The sequence below is a fragment of the Prionailurus bengalensis genome, chromosome D3, assembly GCF_016509475.1.
Source record: "Prionailurus bengalensis isolate Pbe53 chromosome D3, Fcat_Pben_1.1_paternal_pri, whole genome shotgun sequence".
In the NCBI taxonomy this organism is placed as follows: domain Eukaryota; kingdom Metazoa; phylum Chordata; class Mammalia; order Carnivora; family Felidae; genus Prionailurus; species Prionailurus bengalensis.
This window is the reverse complement of record NC_057356.1, coordinates 27833413-27848216: the sequence shown is the minus strand read 5'-3', so window position 1 is coordinate 27848216 and position 14804 is coordinate 27833413. Positions and strand designations below refer to the sequence as shown.

Here is a 14804-nt window from a genome sequence, read left to right as displayed (position 1 = left end):
TTGCTCCCTTTCTGTCCAGCCACAGAGGTCCAGGCTGCCCCAAGCTGCCAGCAGCCTATCTGGTTCCCTGGAGCTGGGGCCCAGTGACCAGAGCATGTACTGGGGGACACACTGCAAGGAGGTGTGGCTTCCAGGTTTTGGAAGGCAATGGTGCTATGCCTGCTCATGGAAGTGAGCCAGGGAAACTGAGAACACTACTGGCAGGATCCTCTAGGGTCATTCTGAGAAACCCTGAAGACTCAGTAGGCCATGACACCCCAGGCCTCTGGGACAGGTAGTGAGAAGGGGCAACAGTGGAAGTCCTGTAGGGTGGACTCCTACCCAGGGAGCCACCAGGGACAGCTCTGCCCTGCCTATCACCTGCTTTGTGCCTCAGTCAATAATATGAACTGAAAAGTAACAATATGAACTGAAAAATCACACCAAACTCCAGGTATCCCACATTTTCTCATTCTGCCCCTACCACTCCATAAGCCGGTGCTCTTCCTGCCCCATCTGCAGATCAGGCACTGGGATACAGTGGTGGAAGGAGGAGTCCTGACCATCTGACTCCTGACTTTAAAGTTCTCAGGGCCTGGCCTCAGAGCAGACAAGGCTCCATGCATCTTGGGGCTGAGTTGGGGCTTGAGCCCAGTCTAAGGGCAATGGGTGGTGGGGAAATTGAGCATTCTAGGTCACCCTCTGAGCTGCAGTCAGAGCCTGGGGCCTTGCTCGAGCCTTACCCTAGGGCTGACTCACTGATGCATGTGACAAAGGAGAATACCATGGCAAGGAGACTCCAGGACTAGCAAAACCCTCAGGGTCACCAGGGTGACCACTGAGCTGCTCAGAACAGACCTTGACCAGCTGCCTGGGCTCTGAGGACTCACTTGAGAGGAAGGTGCCATTCTGAGGATTGGGCTGTGTCCTGCCCATTCATCACTTGGTGTCCTACACACCCAAGTGAGACTTCCAGCCCCCCTTGGGGTCCCATTTTCCTCCCCTCCTCGGAAGTCCCAGGAAGTCTTGCAATAAATCATTCAATTCAATGCTGGCTTGTGGTCCACCAAGGCCCCTTGATTGTTTCCCAACTTGGCCATTTTCACCCTTCCTGACTCACTGGGGTGTTACCTGCAGGACCAGCTGTTGCCAAGCCATCGGCAGGGGCTGCCCACTGCCCACACCACCACTGCCCACACCAGGCTGCTGGGCGCGCTCCAGCTGCAAGGCAACATGGCGCCTCTCCTGCTCCAGAGCTCGAGTCAGTCTCTCAAAGCGGGCCTCCTGCTCCTTCACTGAGGCCAGGATGCTGGCAGCTGAGTGCACGTTGCAGTCCTCCATGACCAGGATGCCGGCAGGCTGCAGGCAAAGCAGAGCATGGTCAAGGTGGGGCTGGGGTGGAGGCCTAGAGAGGCCATCATAGGCCCCCTGCCCACTGCACACATAGATCATAGGACTCACTCCCAGACCAGAGCATCCAGCTCTCCAGAGAGAAGCTGCATTGATTAAATTCTAAATTAAAAGCCGTTAATCCGAGGCTGGCCAGAAGCAGCAGGCTCCCTCCCTGCTGAGTGTAGGGCTCTCAGCCGGGAGCCCCTGCTTCCTGCCAGGTTCAGCAGAACCTGAGGTTCTGGGTATCCCAGAGTCCTCTGGGAAGGGAAGGGTAGGAAGAGCTGGTGTGACAACCTCTCAGACTTCCCAGGCCCTCTGCTGTCCATAGCACATGCCAGTTCATCCCAACCTCATGGGGCTAGCACAGACCCACCTCACTGAGGAAGATGCTCTGTGGCCCAAAGAAATTGGGAAACCCATCCACAGCCACACAGCTGGTGTGGCAGAGCTGCTGTACCAGCGGGCAGGGAGACAGAAGGCATTCCATGGCCTCCTGGTGGGTCAGATACTGAGGCAGGTGAGGAGATGACACTGGTCTACAGACCAGCAGTCGGGCCTCCACTCACAGCCACACTGGCTGGGAACGAGAGTGGCATTTACCCACATGGCAGAGTAAAATTCAAGTTTAGCCTGGTTGAGATTCTGCACCCAGAAGTGGCCCATGTGTCTCACACCTGATCTGGAGGGAGGTTGAGGGCAGGGTCCCAGGCATCTGAGGCCCAGTCTGTGGGGAAGGTCAGGCCTGCCTGGGGCCCTGCCCACTGCTGTTCCTGAGGGCCCCAGGATGGTGGGTGGGGGTGGCAGGGACTTGGCAGCTGCAACAACAAGCCAGCACTTTCCTCGCTGCTTGCTCCCTGGCTGCCCAGCATATTTGTTTTTCATGAACAAAAAGAAGCAGGGGAAGCATGTGGAGCACAGACCCAGGGGCATGGCAGCAGGCAGGGTGCAGGCCATGCAGCCATACCACTAGGCACTGTGGTGCAGTACCCAGTCCTGCTCGGGGCCTCCTCCTGGCCCGGCCTACCCCAACCAGTTGAAGCTGACTCTGCCAGCCCCTGTGCCCCTGCACAACATAGGGCCTGAGCTTAGAGACATGGCCCAGTGGGTAGCACCCCTGGAGGGCCAGCTCTGCTGCTCACTGGCCCAGGTGGAGCCAGCTTTAAGAACAGAATCCTAGAAAGGAGGGGGGTCAGTGCTGGGCCTGATCACTGGTACCAGCTGAGCGAGGGACAGGGTTGGGGGGCACGGGTGTACCTCGAGGTGAAAAGACACCATAGAGCCCAACCCACTGTGAAGCTGGGGAAACCAAGGCCCATTGAAGGCAAGAGATCAACATAGGTCCCAGAAGCTGAGCTTCATTTCTCCAACACCTGTCATGCAAATAAAACCATCAGTGTGACCTAGCAGAGGGGCAGTGAAATCAGCATGGCCAGCTAGAAGAGGCAGTAACTGGCAAGGGGGCAGGGGAGGAGCTTGGGGGGATGAGGGGAGTGAGTTATAGACTGGGTCCTCTGGCCAAGAGGGAATGGAGGACAAACAGCATGGTATGTCCATGGCTGTGGGCACACAGCCTTCTGTGCACATCCACTGCTGCCTAGGCACGGGTCCCAGACACACACGGCCCCATGCAGTCTCACGTAGGCACTAGGACTTGTGCATGGATAGACTGAACCTGGTAGCCCCAGGTGGGCATGGGTGGGGTCGTCCTCCCTGGAGGGCAGCACAAGGTGGGACAGGAGGTGGAGCCAGGTCACTCAAGCCCTTGGTTGCAGCATGGGTCTCAAGGCTCTGGGAGGTGACGATCAGGAAACCTATGGGCCTCATATCTAGGAGGTGACTTCCCTTCCTCCTTATGCCGAGACATGGGTTCCTGACTGACCTCAGGCTCCCCTTTCCTGCTCCCAGCAGGACCAGGCTAGGGCTACAGACCCTGGGGATAGCAGCTGAGGGGGCAGCACTGGCCTCCAGCTTTCCTGCCCCGGCCCTCCAGCATATCCCAACTCTGAGGTCCAAGGAGTCTCTGCAAGGGGGATCTACTTACTTTGACTGCCCCCACCCACCCAGATAGGACCCAGAAACCTAAGACTATGGTAAGAAGGTGGCCAAACCCACACTGACCTTTCCATTGCCCAGTTCTCTCAGCTGGAGCTAAATGACTGTGTGCCTCCCAGGAGACACCCCAAAATGCCAGCCAGCTTGGAGGAAGAGTGCCCTGCAGCCGTCCATAAAGAGCAGAGCCCCTGCTCTGGGGCCCATGCCCTCCACCCCAGCCCGAGGATGTACCCCTCTGTCTGCCTGTGGGCAGGGATGCTAGGCATGGAGTCCCCTCCTCACCTGCCTTAAGTGTAGCCCTGGGGTATCCAAGAGGCATGGTGCTGGCGGGGGACATCCAGGAAGCAGGGAAGACCTAAGCCTACTTTTGTGACACGGTGGCCTTCCTGGGTCTGAGGTGCATGGCCTGTGCATAGGAGCACGTGTAGGTACAGGTGAGCCAGGCCAGCATCCCAGAGAGCAGCTTTTCGGATGGTAACTCAAATGCTATTTTTAAATTAAAACAATAAATATGTGATGACATGGAAGCAAATTGTACATGAATTTTTAAGATCGACCATGAGACTGGGGCACCTGGGTGGCTCAGTCAGTTAAGCATCTGACTCTTGATCTTGGCTCAGGTCATGATCTCATGGTTTCATGAGTTTGAGTCCTACATCAGCTTTGTGCTGACAGCATGGAGCCTGCCTAGGATTCTCTCTCCTCTCTCTCTGCCCCTCCCCCACTCATGCTGTGCCCCCTGCCAAAATAAATAAATGTTAAGAAATAAAAAAAAAAGATCAACTATGAGATTTTTAAATATACTTTTTAGTTTATATACTTACATTTTGAGAGACAGAGAGAGGGAGAGAGCGAGCAAGCAAGTGAGCACAGGGGGAGAGGCAGAGAGAGAGAATCCCAATGAGGCTCTGCACTGGCAGTGCAGAGCCAGACACGGGGCTCAAACCCATTAACTATGAGATCATAACCTGAGCTGACACCGAGTCTGACACTAAACTTACTGAGCCACCCAGGCGCCCCAATGGACCATGAGACTTTAAAGACATTTTCCCTAGAGGGGTGTCGGGGCAGGGCCCAATCCTGGGGAGGGGTGGGCACCAGACTGGGAGGGCCTAGGGCAGGCAGGGAAGCACCACACTTGTGGGGTCTCAGCTTACCCTTGCTCTCCTCTCTGGCCAGTGTCATCACAGCTTCTATTCACCTGGCAAGGGTCCCACACTGTCCATCAGGTCAGCCCCTCACAATCCCCACCCAGACCCCCACCGCTGGTTTGGCAGTCCTTGGTGGAGGCTGCTTCTCAGCATGCCCAACCACCTGTGGAGTTGACTTAGCAAGAAGACAGGAATGAGCATGCAGTGCAGAGCCAACCTCACCTGTCCCGGGCAGGAGTGAAGGTGGTGAACCTGGGGAAAGCCTGCCCTCACCTGGACACTCCAGGAGTGACCACAGGTGGGTGGACTGCTGAGTGGATAGAGGGATGGAAGGACAGGAGGCTGGACGGAAGGAGAAATGCATGAATGAGTGAACAAATGTGTGGATAGGAGGGTGAGTGGGTGGTTGTGTAAGAGGATGGCAGTGGATGGAGAGGGCTGGTTATGTGAAAGGATGGCACTGGATGGAGAGATGGCTGGACAGTCAGATAGGCAGGTGAATGGGTACAAGGTCATCGGGGGGTTGATAGTCAGATGGGTGGATGAATGGGTACAAGGGGTGGGTGGGTAGATAGTCAGATGGGTGGATGAATGGGTAGGCAGGTGGGTAAGAACAAGGCTCTGAAACACTACTGGGTAGAGGGAGCCTGGACCCTGAACACTCTGGGACACGACTGTGGCTAGCACTTGCTCCATCAGGAAAGCAAAGGCACGATTAGAGGAACTACGGGGAGATGCTGATCATTCCCCGGAAACCTAAACCCACATTTGATGTCTTCCTGCTGACCCAGACATTCCTCCTCATAAGGAGTCCAGCCAAACCCTGCTCCAGAAAATCAAATTATGGGGCCTGAGTCCAATCTGGGTTGAGGAATTAGAGGAATTTCCTAAGGGTCAGGACGGCAGGGGGAGGCAGGCAGGAGGCCTGGGCGCCAGTCCTGACCCCTTGCCGGCCATCTGTCGGCACACTGCCAGCTGTCCCCCAAGAGGGGAGAGAGGGGACTGGCCACTGGTTGAACCTCATTCTGCCCCACTTGCCCCCCCCTCCCAGATAGGGAGGAAATGGTGCAAGCAGAAGCAGAATCCAGGCCTGGTAGTGTCAAAGCCCCTTTGCCTGGGAGGGCATCATTTCCCCTACCCTCAACACTGCCAGCATGGAGACTTGCTCCCAACACTGCTGGCCAGGCCTCATGGGGAGCCCATTTTTACCCTGTCACCCCTACTGTGGTCAGATGGTACCCACAGCTGCGGGGATAGCTTCTGGCCAGCACACAAGGATGGGCACTGAGCCAAGGCTGGAGCCTGGGCCGTGGGGTTCACACAGGGCGGAGTCCATGTCTGCCTGTCCCACCCAGGACTACAGTGTTGCTCCCAAGTCAGTGTAGGGCCTGGGCTGTCTGGGCAGGAGGAGGGTATTCTTAACCTCAAAGCAGTGGAAGAAATTGCCAAGGAAAGACAAACCAGCTTGACTTTGTGAAAACGAACCATTACTGTACATCCCCCCTTCCCCCCAAAAAAGGGCCACGTATTGTGGTTATGGTTTTTTGGTTTTAGTTTTTAAAGTTGACACCATTTACAGTAACATATGCAGTGAGCATTTCAGACAAAAGACAGATGATAACTTGCTTCTAGACCTTGACTTCATCACAGTGGAAGCTGGTGAGGGGCACGCGGGGACATGTCACACTAGCCCCTCTATCTCTGTGCATTTACAACCTTCCATAACAGAAAGTGGGAGAAAAAATATAAAGACAACCAAAAGACAATCAACACCTTAGGATTAGGTCTTTGTAACATCCAGCAGTAAAGTGACACCCTTCATCTATAAGGGTGTCAATAAGTCAATAAGGAAAGTCAAGTCAATAAGGAAAAACCAAAACCTCAACTCCAAGTGAGTAAAGGCTATAAACAAGGGATGTGGCCAGAGATATAAGATGCAGAGCAATGAACGTTGGACACCATCAAGCGTGCACGCACCCTGAGAAAAGACTGGAAGGAAAGGCCTTTCAGGTCGCTGGGGCACTCTGGGCGGCAAAGTTCTGTACCCACCAGTGTTGCCAGTGCTCTGTGAGGACCCAAGTTACTGCTATAGTTGAAGGTAAGGAAGAGACGGAAAAGCAGCCACCTGCCCTAGCAGGCCAGCAAGTGAACAAGGAAGCCTGAGAATTCAGCTCCCCAGGGGCCTGAGCAGTACCCCTTGCAGACCAAGGGAAGCAGAGGGATTTTCAGGGAGCTGATAGAGCCATAACTGGATTTAGCCTGGAAATTAGATTTCCCCAGCAGAGGAGGTACCCCTGTTGCAAGTGACCAGATGCCATGGTGGGGGTGAGGGTTGGAGAGATGGCCCCTTAGTGACCTCCTGCCCCCAGGCTATCCACACAGGCACCTAGCAGCACCCATCTGATGATCATATGGAGGACAACTCACATGTGCAGGGAGAACAGTCTGGGGAGGGAGGGCTCTTCCCCTGTGCCAATGGGGCACCCTAGGCCAAGTGCAGGCCAGGTCCAAGGCAGCACTGCTTAGCTCCAGGACAAGGGGGATGCTGAGCAGGTAGTCAAAAGGACAAGGGGGCTGTGGCAGTACTTGATGCAGGAGTCTCAGGGACACATCAGGCAGGGATACCTGTAAGGGCCCAGAGAGCTTGAAGTCTGGGAGCTGAGAGCCTGGGACTAGGAGTGACTGGGTGACTGTGGGCTGGACATGGCAGAGGCAGGCCTCACCTGGATGCTAGTGCAGGGAGAGGCAGGTGAGTATCCCAGCTGCTTTTCCTCGGTGGGAGGCCTGAGCACAAGGGGCCACCATGAGAGGCACCTAAAGGGGTGGCCTGAGATTCCCACTGGGGCAGGTCTCAGATACTTGCTCCATGTGCCAGCTATGGCACACCCCAAGTCTCCTTGGTTCCCTGGGAAGTGCCTGTCAGAACTCATGGAATGGAGATGGATAACTCTCCCCCAGGCCCCAGGCTGGCATTCAGGGAAGTCCCCTTGCTGTCCCTCCTGTACCTGACCCAGATTCCAGCTGCAGCCATAGCCCAAGGGTGATGCCCTGCAGGTTCCAAGTGTGGGTATGGGCAGCAAGGATCCACCTCCTCTGGGGTCTCTGTTACAGCCAGTCCAGGAGCACCCCAAGGGCCCAAGTCCCCAGGGCTGGGGAGCCATGGGGCTCTAAATGGAGAGGGTGGGGACTGGCAGTCCCACTGCCCTCTCTGCTTGCACCAGTAGCCACCCACTCCACCTTGGTCATGAATGAGGAAACTGGGCAGGGGGCAATGGAATGGTCAAGTGCCAGGGTATCCTACTGTGTGGAAGCTGGCTAGTTGGCTGCTTCCAACACCAATGCCACCAAGGGAACTTGAGTGGCTCCCCCATCTCTTCCAGCAGAGACTCATACTCACACCCTCCCCAACACACACTCTATCTCAAGGACAGCAGAGCAGCATGCTGGGGCAGTGATGAGGGTTCAGGCTCAGAATGCCACCCTACCACACTCTGGGGTGTGCAAAAGACCAAGGCATTCCTGAGGAGGGGGCTGAGGCTCACAGCTAGGCTGGGACCAAACGCAGACAGATCCGATTGGCACCAGAGCCTGGGAGCCCAGTCCCTACTGAGGGGCCAAGGGGCCCATGAAATATCCTGATAGCCCCACTGAGGTATAGCTGGGCAGCTGTCCAGCCAGGTCAAGGGCCACAGTGAGGCAGATACAGCAGTCACCCACACTGGCTACCAGCCTGTGTATACCAGGAACGCCCTTCCCCGCCCCCCCACAAGATGGTGGACCCCCTTCTTCCTGGCCCCCTCTATCACCATGGCAACACCCAGGCTTCTCTGTGAGGGACAGAGCCTCTTTGTGGTGGCACAAAGCCCCTTTGAGGGGCAGTGGAGGTGCAGCCCCCAGGAGCCTGTGGCCAATAAGCCTTTGGGGGGGGTGTGGTGAGGCAGGGCCCCTCAGCCCAGCTATCCCCCTCTTGCGTTGCAGAGCCAAGGAAGCTAGTATGGGAGAGCCTGGTGATTAGCAGCTGGAATGAAACCCCCGGCCGCAGTGCCACCTGCCCCAGCTGCCCACAGAAGGGTTCTTGGGATAAGCCCCACAGCTCTCTGCTAGAGTCTGGGGGATTTTCCATGTCTTCCTCATCATTTTGACAAGGAACATGTTCTGCCTAGATAAGTGGCTATGGGGAAACTCCTGCCTGATGGGAAACCAGGCTCAAGACCCAATGGAGACTGGGCACGGGAAGTGCTTGGTGGGCAGACAAGTCAGATGACAGCAAGTCTGGAAGCAGGTCTGCTGAGGGGGCTGCGCATGGCATCCCAGCTCATGGTCCCTCGCTTCTCTCACCTGGCTTCCCCTCCTATAGGGGGTGCCTATCTTTGCCTGCTGGCCTGGGGAGAATGCAACTGGCCCAGTTCTGTGGCCTAGCGCAGGCCTGCTGCAGAAACAACCTCAGGACAGACTTGTGTAAGAGGGAAACTGGCTATAACATAGTTTGCTCTAGGGTAGGGGAAATGAGGCCCTGAGGGCAATGTGGGCCTGGTGACAGGGACCCAGCACAGAGCACTCCTGCCCACACTCCAGTGAGGAGGCTGCCTTGTCAGGGCCCCATCCCACAGAGAGGGAGGTTCACCCTACCGGGCTCCCAGCAGTGGAACCCCTCCCCACCCCAGCCTGTAGGTCCTTGCCACCCTGACGGCTGCTGACCAGGCACTTGGCAGTGCCCCTGCATGCTGGGCACCCTGCCCGGCAGCCCTCCCCAAGCAACCTCAATCTGACCCACTGCAGCTTTGCTAACTAAGCCACTGGGGTGGGGGATCATGGCCCTGGGGCAGCAGCTGGGGGTAGAGCTGGCCCCAGGAGAGATCAATCCCTTTGTGGGCAGCTCTACGCGGGTCCCAGAGAGGCTGCCAAGGGACCGACCCTGACATGGCAGTGTCCACTGAGTCAATAAGCACCCCCTCCACCCCCACCTCTCCCTCCCTGTCTGGTTTCCCCGTCACATTCCTGCTAGCTGCTTGCGGGCACCAATGTGCCTGCATTGGACAATCATTAGCAACAGCAGGTCAGTTTTCTCCACAGCCCTGGGAGGGATGGGGGTGGTGGGGCCTATAGAGAGGGGGGCTCCCAATAAAGCCCAGCCCAGGTTCTCACTATCCTTGCTGCTGGGGCCTGGGCTTAGCAGGATCCTCCTCAGCCTCCTAAAGGAGGTTCCAGGGGAAGAGTGAGATGTGTGCAAAAGTTGGTCCCTCATTTATTCCCTCATTAGGAACACTGGAGACCCTAGCAGGGAGACTCTGCCGGGCCTTTCCAGTACAGTGCCTGGGACAGGACCAACAAACACCAAGGTGGCAGGAAGACCCTCCAGGAAGACCCGAGAGGATGGCTTCAGCCATGGCCACCTGGTTCTAGATGGTTCAGAAGTGAATGTGGGTGAAAGAGTAGAGCACGCCCTGCAGAGGGAGGTTCCAAGCCCTTCCAGCCTTGCTCCTGGCCCCACAGCATCAAAGGGCCAAGTCCCCTCTAGTCTGTTTCTGCCCAGGGTCAACAAGCATGTGACCATGGCCAGCTCAGGCCTCTCCTGGGGCCCCCAGGAACATCCCTTCCCTCCCAGAAACGTAGCTGGCTACCAGCCTTGCTGCTCCTAACCCCCTCTCCAGGCTGGGAGCCAGCTCAGCTGCTCCTGAAGCTAGGGAGTGCCCATGGCAACAGGTCCAGACACCACCAACCTCCAGCCAGCAGCAAACTCCCGCCTTTTATATGCAAATGACCCAGTGGGAAAGGGCAGGGGGCTCCACTCCACCAGCCCCAGCACAGACTTCAGGCCCTGCACGTCCTCTCTGGCTCCCCTACCCACCCACACATACCAAGAGAGCCTGCTAGGGGCTGGACTTGTCTGTGTGTCCTACCCCTGCCCAAAGGAGGTGGGAACACTGCAGAAGGCAGCTTACAGTTTGGGGGCCTCCTAAAACTCACCTGCAGGCACATGTGAGCAGCCACCCACAGAAGCATGAACACACCCCCCCCCCCCCAAGGATGCACGATACACCCACAGGCACATTTACACCCACCTATGCTGTGTGGTGGCTGCTGAGCTCACTATAGCTGCTCTGTGGGGCCTCACCTGCCCCACCGGAAAATGGGTGGTGGGTAGCCTGAAAGTCCTGACAGGTCCTAACTGGGGGAGGGGAAAGTAGGACTAGCACTCCTTAGCCATTGTGGCTCATGCTAAGGGTCAGCATCCTACACAGACCCCGTTACTGTCCGGAACATCTGCAAGGCTGCTGCCCCCCATTCAGACCTCTGAAGCCAGGCCTGTCTGTGGCACCACAATCTGCAAATGGCCCCAGTCTCCGGTCCACACCGACATCTCTCTGTAGCAGGTGAGGGTGGCCGGGCCACAGACCCTGGACAGAAGCACCCAGTCAGCACAGAACTGCCTACAGCACACCAGCACCCTGGGGCAAATCCTACTGCCTTTGAAGGACCTGAGAAGAGTTGCTTTTCACTAAATTACATTTAGCATATTTATTAGCACAAGTATTAGGGAATAGCTGATACCTGTCCTCAAAAGGTCAAAGAGAGTGTTGAACTGATGAATTGGGAACACACCATAATGAAAAGGAGCAATCTGAAATGATGACCCAATGGACATTTTAAACAAACAACAGCAGACAGGACACGGCAGCAAATCCGCAGAGTGAGGTAGCAGAAAACATACTCAAGGCAGTCCTTCCAAAGCAGCAGAAAATGACAAAAAGTTGATGAAAGAGGGAAGACAGGAGATGTAGAAAATAGATCTCAGGGCTAAACTTCCACAGAACAGGAATTCCCTGAGGCAGGAAGAGTGGATCGGCACCCCACAACATTGCCAGAAGCGGGGCTTTCTGTCCAGAAAACAAGCTAAGAAAAGTGTGGATATGCCTATTTCTGGCATTTTACAATTCATTCTTGGTAGGCTGATGTTTCCCCCAGTCTCCTAAATGTTTGATATCGGCTCTGCAGTATGGGAAGGAGGCCCACCTCGCCTGATCTGCTGGCTGTGCAAACGTTCCCAGTACCCAGGCGCACTGAAGTCTGGGTTCACATTCTCCACCAGGCTGTCCACATCCTGGCGGGGCTGGACATCGTCCATCCCCAGATGTCAGCTGCACATCGTCTTGCCCACTCACCATCTCTTGTGTTGCAGACACTTTTACAACCAGGAATAGCTGACAGCTTTGTTAAACAAGATGCCTGGCCTCCTTAAATCAAGATCTTTAAAAAAGTTAACCTAGCTCTGAAATTCCTTAAGGAAACTTCATAGTGAAATTCCCGGATTTTCAGAGTCATGATTTGCCATTCACATGATCCATCTTTCCCTGGGAGGGAACAAACATGGCTCACTGGGAGCTCACCAGAGTGCCCAGAGAAGTCCAGGCTATTTCAATTGGGGGGTCACCCTACCATAGGCAGAAGCTCCAGGCAACATCCCTTGGGGTACAAGGGATGCTGAGAGGTTGAACTGTATTTTCCAGCAATGCCCTGATATGCCATGTGCCTTAAGATGACTAGCTGTTCCTAGCAGTCCTTTGTTAGCTGCCTGTGGGGAGTATTTTTACTGTCTCAGGATATCTGTGCATCTGTGGACTGATGAGTATAAGAGATTAGGTATTAAAAAAAAGAGAGAGAGAGACACTAGATATGAATCCATGAAACACAAAGTTCAGCCAAGCCAAACAACAACAACAACAACAAAAACCCAAACGATACACACAGATGCCTGTACACACACAAACATGAAAGTTAAGTATACGACGGATGTGTTCATTAACTAGAAGGTAGGAACGTTTTCACAATATATTTGTATATCCAATCCTTACAATGTACATTTCAAACAGCTTACAAGTTTATCAATTACACTCAGTGAAACTGAAAAAAAATGAAGTAAAACAAAGGAACATTTTAGCTATTTTAATTTTACAAATTCAGTTGCTTAAAAATAAACTTGAGGGGTGCCTGGGTGGCTCGGCTGGTTAAGCATCTGACTTCGGCTCAGGTCATGATCTCATGGTTCATGAGTTCGAGCCCCGCATCAGGCTCCGTGCTCACAGCTCAGAGCCTGGAGCCTGCTTTGGATTCTGTGTCTCCCTCTCTCTCTGCCCCTCCCCTGCTTGCTCTCTCTCTCTCAAAAATAAACATTAAAAAAATTTTTTTAATAAAAATTTAAAAAAGTAAACTTGAAAAATGTAAAAAAAAATTCCCAACAACACCCATCTCTTGTGTTCCATATGCCTTTTCTTTTATATTTTAAAATAAAAAAGATTATAACAGAGTACTATGAACAATTGCACACCAACAAATTGTATAACCTAAATGAACAAATTCCTACAAACACACAATCTACCAAAACTGACCCATGAAGAAACAAAACCTGAGCAGACCTGTAACTAACTAGCAGGGAGACTGAATCAGTATTCAAAATCCTCTCAAAAAAGAAAGGCCTAGGACCAGATGGCTTCACTGGTGAATTCTACCAAATATTCAAAGAGGAGTTAACATTAATATTCAAACTGTCCCCCAAAATTGACAAGAAATGAGCAGTTACTAACCCATTCTACAAGGCTGGAATTATTACCCTGATACCAAGCCATAAAAGAAAATTATAGACCGGGGCACCTGGGTCGCTTAGTCGGTTGAGCATCCAACTTTGGCTCAGGTCATGATCTCACAGTTCATGAGTTTGAGCCCTGCATCAGGCTCACTGCTGTCAGCAGAGAGCCTGCTGTGGATCTTCTGCCCCCCTTTCTCTCTGCCCCTCCCCCCCCTCAGAAATACACATTAAAAAAATTATGGACCAATATCCCTTATAAATATTGACGCAAAAATCTTCAACAAAACACCAACATACTGAATTCAGCAGTATATATATTTTTAAATGTTTATTTATATATTTTTGAAAGAGAGAGAAAGAGGGCAAGCACGTGTGCATGCACACACTGGGGAGAGGCAGAGAGAAAGGTAGAGAAAGAATCCCAAACAAAATCTGTGCTGTCAGCACAGAGTCCAACATGGGACTCAAACTCATGAACCATGACATTATGACCTGATACGAAATCAAGAGTCAGATGCTTAACTGACTTAATTGCCCGGGCACCCCATGAATTCAGAAGTATATTAGGATTATACATCATGACCAAGTAGGATTTATTCCTAAATGCAAGGATGGCTTACCATATGAAAATCAATCAACATAATACCCTGTATATTAACAAAATAATGGGGGAAAATGGTCATTTCATTGGGGAATAAAAGACAAAATTCAACACTCTTTTATGATATAAACACAAAACAAACTTGGAATAGAAAGAAACTACCTTCATATGATAAAGGCCATACATAAAATGTTACATCATACTACGTATGCTACACATCATATTGTCACCACAGCTTACATCATACTCAATAATGAAAGACTTAAAGCTTTTCTCTTAACATCAAGAAGGCAGGGATGCTGCTTTTGTCATTTCTGTCCAAGTCTTCTATTAAATATCTTGGATCAAGAACTACCCTACGACCCAGCAATTGCACTACTAGGTATTTATCCAAGGGATACAGGTATGCTGTTTTGAAAGGGCACATGCACTCCAATGTTTATAGCAGCACTATCACAATAGCCAAAGTATGAAAAGAGCCCTAATGTCCACTGATGGATGAATGGATAAAGAAGATGTGGTGTATATATATATGGTGTATATATATATATGGTGTATATATATACATATATGGTGTATATATATATTATATATTCATATATATTATATATATATATATTATATATATATATATATATAACGGAGTCTTACTCGGCAATCAAAACAAATGAAATCTTGCCATTCGCAACTACGTGGATGGAACTAGAGGGTATTATGCTAAGTGAAATTAGTCAGAGAAAGACACATATCATATGACTTCACTCATAAGAGGGCTTTAAGATACAAAACAGATGAACTTAAGGGAAGAGAAGCAAAAATAATATAAAAACAGGGAGGGGGACAAAAACATAAGAGACTCTTAAATATGGAGAACAAATAGAGGGTTACTGGAGGGGTTGTGGGAGGGGGGATGGGCTAAATGGATAAGGGGCATTAAGGAATCTACTCCTGAAATCATTGTTGCACTATATGCTAACTTTTTTAATTTAAAAAATGAATTAAATTTTAAAAAAAGAGGAAAAAAATCTTAGATCAGTAGGCAGGA

At 52.3% G+C, this 14804-nt stretch overlaps 1 protein-coding gene across 5 annotated transcripts in view; it reads right to left on the bottom strand.

Annotated features, from left to right (window-relative positions):
* Nucleotides 1-14804, bottom strand: part of ARVCF (ARVCF delta catenin family member) — a 50064-nt gene that overhangs the window by 20399 nt on the left and 14861 nt on the right. For all 5 annotated transcript variants that reach the window (XM_043559371.1, XM_043559365.1, XM_043559367.1 and 2 more), the window contains exon 3: nucleotides 1111-1338. In XM_043559371.1, coding sequence (XP_043415306.1) covers nucleotides 1111-1320 — 210 coding nt within the window. In that variant the 5' untranslated portion in view covers nucleotides 1321-1338. The remainder of the gene's footprint in view (nucleotides 1-1110; nucleotides 1339-14804) is intronic.